The sequence below is a fragment of the Catharus ustulatus genome, chromosome 1 (assembly GCF_009819885.2).
Source record: "Catharus ustulatus isolate bCatUst1 chromosome 1, bCatUst1.pri.v2, whole genome shotgun sequence".
Lineage (NCBI taxonomy): Eukaryota > Metazoa > Chordata > Aves > Passeriformes > Turdidae > Catharus > Catharus ustulatus.
Window position 1 is genome coordinate 130,696,490 of NC_046221.1, and position 16,530 is coordinate 130,713,019.

The 16,530-nt window shown below is 41.2% G+C and overlaps 1 protein-coding gene across 1 annotated transcript in view; it reads left to right on the forward strand.

Moving 5' to 3' along the window:
* The first annotated feature begins 1,833 nt into the window (after positions 1-1,833).
* ZC2HC1A (zinc finger C2HC-type containing 1A) overlaps positions 1,834-16,530 on the forward strand; it is a 35,699-nt gene continuing 21,002 nt past the window's right edge. The window contains exons 1-4 of the mRNA XM_033066965.1: positions 1,834-1,935; positions 14,065-14,138; positions 14,848-14,964; positions 15,172-15,304. Of these exons, the coding sequence (XP_032922856.1) occupies positions 1,920-1,935; positions 14,065-14,138; positions 14,848-14,964; positions 15,172-15,304 (340 nt within the window). The 5' untranslated portion in view covers positions 1,834-1,919. The remainder of the gene's footprint in view (positions 1,936-14,064; positions 14,139-14,847; positions 14,965-15,171; positions 15,305-16,530) is intronic.

The following is a 16,530-nucleotide window of genomic DNA, read 5'->3' on the forward strand; positions in this document are numbered from 1 at the left end:
AATTTTACAAGCATAAACTCTAGAGACCAAAGGCAATTCTAAAATGTACTTTTTCTAAATCAACTAGAAAAAATGTAGCTGGAATTACTATATATACCCAAGCTTTTGGTATCAAATGCTTTATATCATATATTAGTCATGATTTTTATGCTGGCTGTTTGACATGCAGCAGCTGGATCTATTTGTTCTGTGGTAAGGAAATACAGAAATGACAACATGACCATAATCTCCAATTTAATGTGGTTTTTACGTATGTTTCTTTGTGTTGCATTCACAGATGTGCTGTGATAAGGACAGTAACTGTGATTCTATGGACAAGTGAATCTGTATCAACCAACTTGTCTAGCATAAGAAGAGAAATTATTTGCATGTGCCTGTGAAGACAGCAAAGGATGCTTGGAAGATTGTATGTAAATTTTTAAGGTAAAGATTTGCAAAGAATGCAAATTTCTATAAGATTTATTGTACTTTAGAAAAACCTCATTTGTTGCTCATGGCATATTGCCACAAGAAAGACAAATAAAAGATCTTAAGAAGTAATTCTAAAATAATGGCTTGAAGAAAGAAATATTGAAATGCTTTGGTTGCTAAAAATGTGGAGACCTTTTGTAAAAAGGAACAGAAGAATTTCCATATATATCAAGCATTATTTATATGCATTAGCCAACGGCAATTTGGTAGCACTATTTTCCAAAAACATCCATACTTAAAAGTTACTCTGTAGCAGCAGATTCCATCAAGATGCTAATCTTATATTAGCATCTCTTTCAATTAGGAGAACAACAGGAGGTGGGGGAAAGGGTGGGTGAATCCATTGTCTGCAATTATTTTCAGGACATGAACCTGAAAACATTTTTTTTCCTGCGTTTTCCTGTAGTCGTCCTAGTTTTCCCACAAGCAAGGGGACTCCCAATAAGGCCACACATCAGCACCCATCTGTTCAGCTACTGGGTGCTGAGGGTGGAGGGTCCCTGGCACCGTCCCAGTGCTGCCGGTACTCATCCAGAGATGCTGGATGCCCTGCACGGTCATTTCTCCTCATGTGCTTCGCTTTGGCCTTCATGTTCAGGGAGGGTCGTGGAATCTCCCTCTCTGGAGATATTCAGAATCCACCTGGACTCGTTCCTGTGTTACCTGCTCTAGGCGATCCTGCCTTGAAGGGGGTTTGGGCTGCACGGTCCCCAGAGGTCCCTTCCAACCCTAACGATTCTGTGATCCTGTGTTTCACGTACAAGCGCTGCTCTTGGAGGGAGACCCTGACCAAAGCATAACCTCAACGTATGGGCTTCAGGACCTGAAGCATCTGATCGCACCTGAGTCAGAACAGGCCTGATTTTGCAGGGAGATGCCCAGCCCAGGTGTCTGCTCCTTTGGGAGGACCCAGCCTCAGGGGAGGGTGACACCGCCCGGGTCCTGCGGAGCGGAGCGGAGTGTGCGGTGCCGGGCGGGGCGGAGCGGAGCGGAGTGTGCGGTGCCGGGCGGGGCGAAGCGGGGTGTGTGGTGCCCGTGCCGGGCGGAGCGGGGTGTGCGGTGCCAGTGCCGGGCGGAGCGGGGTGTGCAGTGCCGGGCGGGGCGGAGCGGGGTGTGCGGTGCCGGGTGTGCGATGCCCGTGCCGTGCCGGGCGGAGCGGGGTGTGCAGTGCCGGGTGGGGCGGAGCGGGGTGTGTGGTGCCCGTGCCGTGCCGGGCGGAGCGGGGCGGGGTGTGCGGTGCCGGTGCCGGGCAGGGCGGAGCGGGGCGGGGTGAGCGGTGCCGGGCGGGGGCCGGGGCAGAGGCCGCTCTCCCGCCCCCCCGGGGCTGTGGCCGCCGCCCGCCCGGCCAATGGGAGCGCCGGTTGTTGGCGGGCCGGGAGGTGGCGGCGTTGCCACGGCAGCGGCGGTCGGAAACCCAGCCCAGCCCGAGCCGGCGGTCGGGGCACGCCATGGAGGGGCTGGAAGGTGAGCGGCAGCGGCGGGGCCGGGGCAGCCGGCGGGCGCCCGGACTGAGTCGGGTCCTTTGTATCGCGGCTGGGGCGTGCTCGGGCGGTGGGAGCGGGGCCCGGGCACCGCCTTCCCCGTTCGCGGAGCCCCCGCGGCTGGGAGTGCTGGGGGGCGGCGGGGCAGAGGCGGGAGGCAGCGGAGCCCGCGGTGCCGGCCGGACCGGGCTCCCCGCGCTTTGTCTCGGGCGCTGCTCGGCTCCGCTCCGGCCCGCCGGCCCCTCCCTGCGGCGGCCGCGCTCCGAGCCCGCTCGCCGGGCCCCTGCGGGCGGGGTGCGGCGCAGCGCGCGGGCCCTCCTTGCCAGGAGCCCTTCTTTTCTTTTTGCTAACAGATGGCTAAAGTGGGTGTTGAGATCCGCTTATCGTGCTAGGGAAATGTTCAGTGCGGTGAAGAAAACTAGGTATGAATTTGCTGACAGGGTATTTTCAACTTAATGCTGTGCCGGTTGAATTAATGAAAACGTTCATGCTTTCCGAAATGAGAGCATCGTTTGCATCGATGGTGTTATCCATCATAACATAGATATCGGCATGGAATTCATGAAGTTACAGCTCGCAATCGGAGTGGTTCTGTAGGCCTGTCATTACTGTGTTTTGCAAGCTGCTTTGACCATACTACTTGAAAAAATATAGACCTGTTTGAGAAACTATACAACACAGTCATTAAATCTTCCATGCTCTACTTCTCTAGAGGTAACTGAGTGCTTAAACAGGAGTAAGCACAAACTAGCCTTTGTTCTTTATCCCTTCTGCAACAGTTGGAGAACTGCAGTAATTTTCACAGTATACCTGTATTCTGTTTCTAGTAGATTTTACAGTAATCACACTCTGTTCTTGAGCTTAGTGACTTTATCAAGACTAAATTTGGACACAACTTGGCATTAAAACCGCAAGAGATTTCTTTGATGCACTCAGGATTCTTTGCTGATTGTTAATGCCTTTGAAATTTGAAGGCTGTTTTCCAGTGTTTATCAAATAATGCCTTATCAGGCATTCCAGCTCTCAGGACAATGGTATGTTACCTCTCCAGAGGGGGAGAGCTTGCCTTCATTTTGAGTAAGCTATTCATTTGACTGCATTTGAGACTGTGCATCATCGGCAATGCATCTATCAATTGATTTCGCTGTTCGCTTGTTTACCAAGGCCAGCTGTGCTTGCTGTGTTGTATAAGCTCTAGAACCTTAATTATGGGGGTAGGAGAAAAGTATGTCTACAGATAACAGCAGAGTCCTGAAAAAATCTTGTGATTTTCTTCATAAGATTTGTCCGCTTTCTGACTTCGTTGGAAATGTTTATATTTTGTTTGTGTTTCAGAAGGTACTGGGAGTGGACTGCTAAATCATAGGTGAAATCTCATGTTCTACTGAATCTTTTCTTGAGAGTACTTTCAAAAGCTAGAGCTTGTCAAAGCATTTTTTCAATCATGTGAAATGATTCTTCTGAATGCTTGAGATTAATTTCAGAATAGCACAGGGAATAAGTAATGTCTAAAACTCCAGTTGCCCTTGCCTTGTGAGCACTCATATCTCACACTGTTATCTGGTGCCCTTGAATGCAGAAGTTTTTAAAACTGAAGATCAGTTCTCTGCATTTTTATGGGTCATTTTGTGCCATGTTTTTATTTTTTAAAAACCACCACAAAATAAAATACTTCGCTTTCTGCTTCAAAACATTTGAAGCAAGTGGGTTTGCTTTTATTTACAATTTTTCAGTTTAGGCTGTCTCTGTGCATATTAGCTTAGGCTCAGATTAAGTTTTTGTAGAATGGTTGTCCTTGGACAGAAAAAAATGTAGGCAAAGCCAATTATATTAATAAAACTAAATTATTTAATTGGGTATTATGCTTTTATTCAGTCATTGCTCCATTGGCAACTCAGAAGAGCATTGCTGGTTGCCATAATTTGATTAAGTTTATGTTTAGATGTGCAATTGCACAGTCATACCCATCTGACATAGAAGTAAGGCCGCATCTGAAGTCTGGCTCAGCCTGCTGCCTCATTATATTAGTGCTTAGTAAAATCATTTCCCAGAGTTGGCTGGTGCAGTAGGTGCTTGGCAGCTGTGTGTGCGAGGGTCGTGGTTATGGGCAAGGGCAGGACTTTATCTGTTGACAGCAGACTCTTGGCATGTCTGTGACAGTGGAAGTCCCCCTCAGGCTCAAAATGCTTGTCCTGGACTTTCCAGCCTCAGAGGCTGGTGCTTTTGCTTTGCTGAAGATCAGCATTATAGATGAAAGATGTTTGTTTTACTTTGGTTTATGTAAGCATGCTATTAATAAGGAAGAACTCTACCCAGTTTATAATGATCTTTTCCAAAAAGTGAAGAGGTGAATGTGTAATACTTGGCATGTGGAACTGCATTAATGACATTTAAAAACCTAAATAATATTTTCAGTGTTGCAATTGCATTTTCTCACTATATGCAAATTTAAATGTTCTGTGAAATGGCAAAGTAAGTTTCTATGTCACTTAAAAGTTCCTTCTAAAATGTACTTTGGTTGGTTCCTTAAGGCTACTTCTCTATTAGGTTGTTTTTTTATCAGTATTGTTATATTACTAGATTGAGTCAAATTTGTACCTTGAAAGTTTTGTAAAAGTAATGAGTGCACACTTGTGCACTTAGAGGTGACAAATCTGATATTAAGTCTGAAGTTGCTAGCTCAGCATTTGTTACTTTGCAGCTTGTGTGCCGTTTAGCTGTTTTTCAATTTTCATTTAATTTACTCATGAAAACAGAGCAATAGACTGGCTCTGTCTGACAATGTGGTGATCCCTAAGGCGAGCTTAAAAATCCATTCATGAGTAGTTCTCCATTGAATCTCAGGACCGTTTTTGATGGATTGACATATTCTTGTTGCTTTCACTGCTGGATGTCAAGGAAAAAACTGTCACACTGGCATGTTTGTCGCTCTCTGTTTTGCTTGAGCGAGATGGAGCCAAGCACTGAATTCCTGACTTCATTTAAGCCAGAGCAGTTCAATGGTGTTGTTTGATCGGCTTCTCTCCAGTCTGTTGTTTTTTCTGGGAGGGTGCCGACAACAGCTGCTTGAGCCAACTAAATTCCGCTTCCCACACTTGTTCACAGCCCATCCCAGCCTAAGGAATAAGGGGCAGAGGGGCAGCTGTGTCCGAGGGCAAAAGTCCAGCTCTCTGTGGTAGGTAATGTCAGCACTTGCCCAGCCCCACGCTGGAGCAGCCAGGGAAGGCTGGTTGTGGTTGGAAGGGCTGGTGGCTTCTGGCTCAGGAAAGAGCCTGCAGTGTCAAACCCAGAGCTTTCCCATGCAGATCTGCGTAGGGACTAGGCTCTGAGCAGTCTGGGTGTGTCCTCGAGGTCTCTGTACAGCATCTTCTGCTGAGAGCTGAGCTCTGTGCTGTCGCAGCATTTGTGCCTGGACCCTTCCCTGGCGTGGGGAATGTCTGAGATGCTCTGCTCCACCCTTAATAGCCCAAGATCTCTCCTTTGGGTTTTATGTTAGTAATGTGACTCTTGGGAACAAGTGCTTATTCTTGCTTTGACAGAATTTCTGAATGCCCAATCTTAGTTTTTTTCCCTAATTGTGTAGAAAATTTTTGGGTTATAAAACAAAACTAATATTAATGTGAGTGTTCTTATTCTTTTAGAGTTGATCTTTGTATTGCCTCACTGGATCCATTCAGCAGCTTCCTTACTTTGGCAGCCATTTTCTTCAGCTTAATTTGACTTCAGCTTTTATTTTTTTAATAGGTGTATCTTTTGTCCAACAGAAGAAAGAATTCATTTTATTGTACACTGTTCTTAAATCAGCAATTTGGAAACTAATAAAGATTGAAATGCAAAGCTAATATTAATGTATATAATTTTTAATAAGTTATTTGTCTCTGGTAGCCCTTAAAACACAATGGTAAATGTGTCTTTGCACTGAGCTGATGCTTCACTGGGCTTACTTGCACCTCTGTTAAGTGATCTCAGTTTGACATTTAACACTCTATAATTGGTCAGTGTATTTACTCTTTTTTAAGCCATCAATTTTTAATCTTTTTTTAAATTAATGGTTATTTTATTTATGGGAAATTGCCAAAAGCTGAGTTTAGGTTGATATGCTATGGGGAAGTGCACTACCAGAATATCTTTCTCCTTTAAAGGAGAGGAACTAGACAGGAATGTATATAGACAGGAATTTGAATGTTTCAGATTCGTTTATTTAGTGTCTTAGACCTAATAGATTTTATACCCTTTTCTCTAGTTTTTTTTAGATTTCTTGCATTTTTAACTTAAATTGCAAAAGCTAGATTGATCTACTAATTGATTTCACTTGGTTGAATATAGTTGGAAAGATGAACATGTTTTACACAACATGGTGTGGTTGTCATCAAAAGCAGGTGCTGTATTTCAGTGAAACCTGGTTTCAGGAGCATGGTAAGCACTTGACTGGAACAGCTGAGGATTGGGCTTACTTTGTAAAGAAATCCTGAGGGAGGGGCAAACTAGGAATCAATATATTATAAATTAAGTTTATTATCAGTTTTTTAAACACATTATTTTGTGCTAGTTAAAATTCTTATAAGCAAACCGACTTAGGTAAGGATTGCTCTGTCCAATTACACTTGTAGAGTGCATGAGCCCAGATTTGCTTTGGGGATTGCTATTGCAAACCAGTCTTGGTTTGAGGCTGGTTTGAGAAGGGAAGTCTTTGCCTGACTGCCCTCAGAGTCATCACAGTGCCTGCAGCCTAATACAGGAGAACAGTGTGCGTATGATGCCAAAGCAGAACTGTGTAACATTTGCATAGTTTTGCTTATAGTTGATCTTAAAAGCTTGTTAACAGAAGGCCAGATGATGGATCTGGAATTCAGATTGATCAAATCGTGCTGCTTGTTCGCCTTTGGTTTAGTTGCATTTCCATAGGCTTTGCAGGGGAAGGTTTAACAGATTTTTCTGGATGACTGTCATGACTAACTCGCTAAAATGCCTGTACTCAGTATGGGAACAAATGGGATGAGTTAGAGGTCTGCACTCTCTTGCAGGGCTAGAATCTAGTTGGGATCATGTGTAGGTGGTAGGACAGCTCACAGGACTGCAGTGCTCTGGTGGATGAGTACAGGCTCTTCAGGAAGAACCAGCTGGATGGCAAGGGGGGGAAGTTGCCCTTTATGTGGGAGAGCAGTGAGAATGCAATGGAACTTTGCTGTAGAACCACCTGGGGGGGTATGAATCAGGGTTAGCAGGCAGACCAGTGTGGGAAAAGCTGTTATGACTGTCTGCTAAAAGCCACTTGATCAGGAAAAATATGAGGTTTCCTTCATAATGGGAAGGTCGTATGTATTCACACGCCTTGGTCCTCATGAGAGACTTTAACCTCTGAAGATTCTTTAATTTGCTGGAGGGACAAATCAGCAAGGTCCGAGCAGCTAGGAGGCTTCTGCTATGCACTGATGGCAAATTCCTGACCCAGGTGATCAAGCAGATGACAAGGGGAGGCAGTCCCGCAGTACTTCATAAGGACAGACATGTGAGATGTAAAGGACAGGGGCAGCCTTTCCTCCAGTGACTGTGGAATGCTTGAATTCAGGATCTTGAGAGGAGGGACCTGGGTAAATAGCAGAACCTCATCTCCAGAGTTCAGGAGAGCAGGCTGTGACTTTAGGGATCTGCTTGCAAAAGTCCCATGACGTATGGCCATAGAAAGCTGGTTATTTTTAAGGATGTGTAATGTGACTGGCACATTTTCACATTAAAAGTTACGCCTCATATGAGGAAGGAAGCAAAGAAGGACAGACAGTTGTAGTAAAGGGGAGTACACCATGATGTGAATTGTATGTGCTTCTTTTACAGTCATTCTTGACTGCATGGAATTCATTTCTGTCACCAAAAAACCTATATAGAATCCTCCTCCAGGCTGTCACTTGGAGGCATTGGGTGTCGCCTTGATGTGTTATTTTCAAGGAATGCAAACGAAATTCTCCGTCATCAGACTCATTCATGTTCAGTGCAATAACAGGGTTTTTGACGAATATAATGCATTTTCATTGTCAGACTGAAAAACTGATATAAAAATGTGCAGAGGTACTATGAAAGTCTTTTCAGCTTGAAGGAATGGTTGCTACAATGCTTTGTGTTATCTTTTGGAAGCAGAAGTGACAGGTTTATACAAGATTGTCAACACAAGAGTACAGGAGAATCCATGAGGTTTTCCTATAAAATTGGGAGTAGATAGATAAAAGTAGATTAATCTGCTATTTGTTAGACAATTGTGAAAACTTAACTGATTAAAAATATCAAAGTATATGAATGGTTGAATACTAAGAGACAGAGCTTTCTATTATTCCCTCTTCCTTTCCTGCGAGCTGCAGAATAGCACAGGTGAGAAGGGGTGTGTTTGGTGGGGTAAAACATGCACATCATCATTTATCAAGCAGACTTGAGTGGAGTATGGCAAGTACTGCTTGTTAAGAATTACAGTCAATGTATTCACCTTACTTGCATTTTCATTTCCTTTTGACAAAAAATGCAAATTTGCATAACTTCAGTCATTATTGGAATACTTTTTTCCTACTTTGGTACATTCATATTTTCACAGTGTTATTTAATTATCTTCAAAACTGCTTTTAAAAAATTAATGGTCTAATTTAAAAAAAATTTAATGCTCTAAAGAAATGTTCAAAGGCTGTGCAACCTGGTCTAGTTGAAGGTGTTCCTACCCACAGGAGGCGAGGTTGGAACTAGACGATCTTCAAGGTCCCCTTCCAACCCAAACCATTCTATGATTCTGTGAAGTGTTCCGTACTTGTGTCACTGCATTGGTATAATTTTTAGGTGGCTCTTTCTTGTAGTATTTGCTGTTGGCTAGGCTATGGTTAGTTAGTGTGTTGTGTAGTTAGTTAATTAGTGTGTAGTGTCAAAAAAATATAACCCAGTCATTATTGATTATTTGACATATTAGAGACTGGGCAGTCCTCAAAGAACCATGTGCTGTGACTTAATGATACAGATTCTAACTAATGTGGGGAATAAACAGCATTTTTTTAATTTTACCATAAATATGTGGAACTTTTAAGTGACAAATACCTTGCTTTTGGATATGAGAATGGAGTTATGCTAAAATTGATAAATACAGTTTTGCAGTAGAATGTGGAAAGTGCTCTTCTAGTGTAAACTTCAACACTTGCAGATTACTTGCTGGCTTCAAATAGGTACCTAACCCCAAGGCAAGGAATCGTACCAGGGTGTTTCTGCACGTTTGAATTCAGAGAGGCTCGATGATTCTGATTATCACAGTACTGTCTTTGCTGTAGATAAATAAAAGATTTTGAAGGCAATCAGATTTTACAACATGATGAAATTCTGTTACAAAGTGTAGTCTTGTTTCTGCAATTTGTATCTAAATGCACCCACCTAATTGGGTTTATAGAGCTCTCCAAAAGAGAAAAGTGTAACAAAACTTCGGTTATTCAGCAATACTGGAGGCTTCTACTCCCTCTAGGTGTAAAGTTTATTTACACAACTGCTTTATCTGTAAACATGACAGCAAGAACAAGTGCTATGGCTGTGACTGTGTCAGATCAAACTTATATGTATTGATGGGTTCACACATTGTACTGAGAAGGATAAACAGAGAACTGGCAGCTTGTCCTTTCTGCTGTAAATCAATTGTAGTATCTAAATATGAGAGGAGAGAAAGAAAGAAGTTGTTCCCTTGAAATCTAGGTTTCTAGGAAGTCTAAACTTACCTATAATAGTGAAAGCACCATGATACATCTGGAGACTGTACAGCTGTACTGTCAGACTTAGTGGTCCACTCAGACTTTACAACTAAATGCTTAACTTCAAGATCAGGAGGTATAGGCAACTAGACTGTTACCATACTCAGAAGGAATGTGTGTAATAACTTGTGTAGATACAGACTCAGTGATTTGGAAGTAGCTGGAGGAGGAAGAGCCCTGAAGTGGGCAGTTTACAAACATGAATGATAAGATTATTGTAGTCCTGCTAATAAACTTCCAATCTCGTTAACCCAGCATCATACTAGGTTGTGCACTGTGTTTTTTATCTGAGACCTGGTCTCAGGGAGACAGTAGAATAAAGGATATAAAGCTCTGTATCATAATTCTGGCATCACTTGCACTGAAATACCACTTCTGTGGTATTCACATAACAATTTTGGTCATATTTATCTTTTCTCTAGATGTGTTTTGATTGGACAAGCAGTAATAATTATTTCAGTCCTTCTCTAAGTTAACTGCATTCATTCATGTTTAATACAAGCATCTAAACTGCTGGTATGTTGATCAAAAAAATTGGTGGTATTAAAGTTGGTAAAAAGGGAAAGAAGTGTAGCTGCTGGATCTTGGGTTTTCTGTGGCTGTATAACCAAAATGATTTTTAAAAGAAGTCATGCATTGTTGCTAAATTTACAGACTGAAGAAAATTGCCGTGACACTATCTTACTACCAATTTCTATTCTCAGACAAATTTGTCAAGTATATCCTCCTATCTTCCTGATTTGAGTGTTCCTTTTTTTTTTTAACCTCCTCCCCGCAGTGCATCCCAAATTAAAAAACATTTTGGTTAACTTTTTGCTGGAAAAGTATTGCAATAGATATCACACAAGTGTCTTTTTAAAAAATAAACAAAACAAAGTCAAAACTAACTCAATTGCAACTTTCACAATTTTATTCCCATGTCTTACTTTTATATTATCAGATTTCACGTGTATAACATTGGTAACCCTTCTGTAAGGGGAGATTATTGAACTCCTAGAAAGAAATGTTGCAGCTTTGTGGTTTTGGTTTGTTTAATTTTGGGTTTGTTTTTTTGGTTTTGTTTTTTTTTTGTTTGTTTTTTGACTTTAAAAGTGAGGAACATCACAAAGGAATTAAGCTGAAAGGGTAGGTGTGCAAATATAAAGGTCACTTGGCTTCCCATTTTCAACAAAACTTCAGGAACTTTCATTTTTAAAAATAACTTCCTTATGTGCTTTGGGTCAGTGATTTCTGTTACACAGGACGTATTGGCAGTAGAAATAGCTCTAGGCAGATGTGATTACCTGCCAGCACCAGGGGAGGGTGGGAATTCTGTAAGGAAATGCAGCTCTGTAACTGTAGCTGCACTAAGTGGTAATTGGCATTCCTTATGCCTTGGTATGTCCTATGTAAATACTGCTCATTCAGGTGAGCAGCTATCAAGTCTGCTTCTTTTAATGTGGAATTTTAACACCAGCTCAAATTCTAGACTTCAGTGAACACAGAAGAAAACTAGCTTCTTTTACTATGGCAGGTATTTGAAAGAATTCTCATCCAAATTCTTGATCATATATTTTATACCTTATGTCAAGATCACTAATTCTGATTTATTTCTGTTAATTTATTGAAGACAACAGTATTGTTTCATATTTTTGGGAAGTGCCTCTCTCACTTGTTTCTGCAAAGCTGAGGGTTATATTAGAATGATATCTTAAAAAGAAGTTGAACTCTCACTCTTTAGCAGAAGTGAGTTTGGAGAGATGTAGGTTATCATTATGAAGAATGCTAGGGACTCTGAAGAATGAAGTCATGAGATAAACAAAAAAAAATCTGTGCATATCTTTGAGTGGAGTAATTGAGAAAAGGTTACAACCATTGCTGCTTACCCTTCAGATCAGTGGTGAGGACAGTTTCCCAGCTATCTAATCTTTGCACCAGTGTTCATGTGCTCAGACATGGATTTAAGAAAGCAGACACATGGAAAAATTTTCGGACATGATTTTTTGAAAGAAGAGTTTGATAAAAACGAGTTAAAAACAGTTGAAAAACAAATTCCTAGTAAACAATTTCTTCAGAGCATACAAGTATAATTCAAATATAAGAATAGAAGAAAACCAAGATTCATCTTCATGTTTTGCATTTTTCCTACTTCTCCTATTTGTGTTCACCTATATGTACAGATATTTATGTGGCACAAAAGGAAGTTTGAATATGACTTTCATTTGTAAGGCTTGGTTGCTGTTAGTGCAGACCTGCTGTGCTGTGGCAAGGACAGGCTTATTCATATCTACTGTAATTTCATGACCATAAGGCGCACCAGACTATAAGGCGCACCCCCCGGGAGTCGACAAAATTCGCAACTTTGTAGATCATATAAGGCACACCGGACTATAAGGCGCACCTTTTTTTTGCCACGAAGATCCGTGCCGTGCTCAACAAAGTAACGAATTAGTAACGGAATCCCGCGATCGCGGAGTTTACTGACATGTGCTCAAATTGGAAACATTTTTCACAGATTGGGGTAACCTTTAAATGCAGTCCCAAGCGCCCTCCCCGTGTGCGGGCCCCGGCACTCCCGCCCGCCCCAGGTGCCAGCTGGCGAGGCTCAGAGCGGGCGCCACTCGGAGCGGCTGCGCTATGGAGCGGACGGTGCTTGCCGCGGTGCGGAGCGGGCGCCGCTCGGAGCAGCCGTGGTACGGAGCGGGCGGCACCCGGCGGCTCTTCGCTCCCCCCATGCCCGGGCCAGAGCTGGCAGCAGCTCCCTCCCTCCCCGTGCGGCTCCTGCCAGCTGCGGCCGCCCGCTCCTGCCCCCCCTCGCGACTCAGCGCTCCCACGGCACCGCCCCCCCATTGCAGCTCACACTTCCGGGGTGGCAAATGTCACAGCTTTGTACATCATATAAGGCGCACCGGACTATAAGGCGCATTTCCAGGTTCGGGGGAAAATTTTAGTCAAAAGGGTGCGCCTTATAGCCATGAAATTACCGTACATAGAAACAGTATATAAATTAAAGGTGTGAACTAAATGTTTTCAACTGCACTTTATGTGTGATTTATGAGTCTTAAAATGCACTGTGCTCCATAGTATGTTCGTACAACTCAGACATTGTATGCAGTTATATAATGCTTCAAGTAATTGAAAAAATCAGAAATAGGCAATAACTGCTTATTGGTAATTGGTAATAGAGATGTCACTCAGTTTTAATCTTTGCCTTTGGGTAAAAAATGTTTTCGGTGGGAACCATGGCTGCCTGAATCTGTGTTTGTTTGCTTGTATTTGTTTGAAGTATTTAATTAAATTAGTAATTTGTTTAAGACTGGTCATACACTTAGTTAGCAAGTGTGTATGTTTAGATGGAAAACAATTTTCCACTTGGGAAAGTGGGAACAAAAACTGATCAAATCATTGGCCATTACTATGTTGATAACTTTGTTAGTTTAAGATGCTGCTTTGCTTAAAATACAAGTCAGTTCCAAGTGTTTTTATTTTAATGTGGTATAAATAAAGGTAGTTGTGTTGTCTGCAACAGTCAAGTTGAGAAAGCTACTAGTAAGTCTCAAACATAATCCAAATTTTCTGCCTCTTTCTTGATGTATATGTGATATAAAAATATTCCTGTATTCTCCGGTATGGTTCTAGATATAATAGATACCTTTTATTGGGAAACCTTGGAGCTTTTAGTCTCTGCTGTGACTCTGTTGCATAATGCCTGCTGTATAAATATATTTGCTTGCATAGGCCTTGATACTTTGACTTGTTAGTCTTTTGTCTGGTTCTGTGGATCTGCTCTATGTCAGATGTGCTATTCACATTTTTGTTACCAATGCTTGAGTGGCATCATCAGAAATACTTCTGTAAACTATCAGTAATAATCTGAATTAAATAGTGAAAATAGCGAAAATAGCATTCAAGACTACTTTCTTTACAAGAGAAAGTGGAATAGTTTAACTCAGTAGAGCAAAATGAATGATGGAATGTGTCTTTTCTATATTTGTTACTAAATTTGATCTCTTCCAAAGATGCAGAAATAGCCACTAAATAGCTTTATTCTTGCTATGTATTTGAGTTGTCATTGGGACTTACAGGGGATTTTTTATTTGCATATTGATATGCATCCTTTTAAGGGAGTGGAGTTATGTATTATAAATAAACAGAGTTGCTGGTGACATGTTGCTGGGCCTGACAGCTTCCAAAAGTACCTAAGGACTTTGGTGTATTTTTTGCCTTTCTCATCTGCATAGTCTCTGCACAAGTCAAAGGATGTATACTTTTACAGTAACAACTGTTATTATGGCTAAGTATATATGAGGTTAGCATTTTTGAAATAATGTTTTGTCATTAATTTAATCGAATTTTCTTAAATTCTTTTTAAGGTGAGGTTACAGTGCAAACTGGAGATCTGTTGCCATGTAAGATTTGTGGAAGAACTTTCTTTCCAGCAGCTCTGGTAAGTGATGTGAGCACTGCTGGCTTTTAGATTTGATAAGCTGATATGAAATTTAAGCAGTGCTCGGTATGGCTAAATAAAATAGAATGAAGTGCTTTGTTTTGGTAGGGGTTTTGGTGTTGGTTTTTTTTCCCTCCCAAGTAATTACTGATTCCAGTTGTCTCAGGTTTGAAGCTCCTTAGAAGGGGTTTAATTTTATTTTAATATCCCATCATTTTCTGGAATACTTGCCTCTAAAAGCATCTTTTCTAAGGTTACAGAGTCAATCCTTATCTTCTGCAGTTCTAGGTTTCAGCTAGTAAATGAAGTGTTTTGTTAGCCATCTCCAAAACTCTCTTCTCCAGTGTTTATAGAAATCAGTCTGTCCTTAAATGTGAATATGAATTTCAGACACCTTTGATTTGTTTTGTCACTTAATGAAAAGGCTGCCTATGTATTATCAATTTTTTATGTGCAGGGAGCAAAAATAAATGCCTTCTACTTCTTCATTATTACCTGTGTTTTTGTGACTCTGTATACACATCTGTAAATTCCTGTAGTTCTGTTTTAAAAGTAGTGGCTGGCATAAATGTGTGAGTGAAAACAGTCTGAGCTTATTCATCAAGAGCTTTTTTTTGCTATTTTTATATCAAAAAAGAGGGAAATAATGTGTTAATAAGTTCTGTTTACAAAACTAAGTTCTCTATTCTCCTTTTATTTTGCTTCCTAGAAAAAGCATGGACCCATTTGCCAAAAAACTTCTTCCAAGAAAAGGAAGACATTTGATTCCAGCCGACAGAGAGCAGAAGGAACTGACATTCCCACAGTTAAACCTCTTAAGCCACGGGTGTGTTATAATTTCCTCAGAATATGAACATTTTAGGCATACTGTATATGCATTTTAGTAAAACTTATTTCTGTTGGCAGTTTGTGCCAGTTAGATCAACTAAGATATGGGAGAGATCTAACTATGATGTTATGTACTAAAATAGGGTGCATACTTAGCTTCAAGTAAAAACTTCAAATATACAAAGCTTTCTTTTTTGCCTGTTAGCCAGAACCACCCAAAAAACCTTCTAACTGGAGACGAAAGCATGAGGAATTTATAGCAACTATACGAGCAGCCAAAGGACTTAATCTGAAAGATGGAAAACTCCCTCCACCACCTCCACCATCATATGACCCTGGTATGTGAAACAGACAAGTTCCTTAGAGAACTTTTCTTTAAATTAATGTGTAGAAATTTGAATTGAAAAGGAATTTGTTGGAATACAGCATTCACAAGTTCTTGAAGATGTCTTATTATCCCTGTGCAGATACTGGGCTGTGACTTAGGGTCTGACTGGCTCACATCCTGTGGAGCTTTCAATAACTTTGTTTTTAATGTGTGGAAAGATAGCTGGGGCCTTATCTGTAGCTTGCTACTGTCTTGTAAACCATAGGCTGAACAAATTGTTTCAGGACCTTGTTTGTGCTCACAACAGTGGAACTGCTCAGAAACAGCAGACTTCCTTTTTGATTAGCTGACACCCACAACATATTTACATTGTGTTCTTCAAATGTAATCTCTCCCATTTCTTGCTGAATTCACGTTTTGTTTCAGGTATGCAGTGTATGCCTTTATGCCTCATGCTGTGAGGATGCTTGTGTTTTGGGTATGTGACATGTTAGCAAGGGCATGGCAGTCCTTGGATACCTTCGAACTGAGACTGGGTAAAGTGTTCAAGCAGTCTGATGTGAATGAGAAAGAAATGCACTTTTCATTTATTTTCTGGGATATGATAGTAGTTTGAAGAATATATTTCTTCCTCTTGTCCTAAGAGCTAAACCATTTGATTAGCTGGATGGCTATTTTCAGAAAGATAGGGAAAAAACCTGTTTGCTTCTGCCTGTCTGTGGTCTAGTGAAGATGTGAAGTGTTCCCTACCCTGTTTCTTTACAGGAGATGTATTAGTCCAGTGTTAGGATTGTAATTGTGCATTTACTCTAAGAGGCTGTATTATACAGCATTCTGTGCTCACAATCTTGAAAAGCCATCTTTAAGCCAATAGCAGATACTGTGGATAAGAATCGTAAGGCTTGATCATGGAAAGAATCATTAATAATCTATATAGCATATCTATATCTAGTTGGCGTAGTTTTAGTCTCCTGACTTCATCCTTCTGCAACAGGTAAGACTTAGGAAGAGGAAGCCAGGAATGAAGAGACCATGCACAAAATGATCAGTGGATATTCTTCTTACAAATAGAACAGGAGCAGCTACTCATGCTCCTTTTCACTTTTTATGTAGGAGAGTGGGAAGATTGCGAACATGACATGACTGCATATGTGTACTGCCCTCTTATTTTTGTTTTTGTTTTGTAAAGCTTATATTAAATCCTAGAAGTTCTTCTGGACAGTATGATCAGTTCTT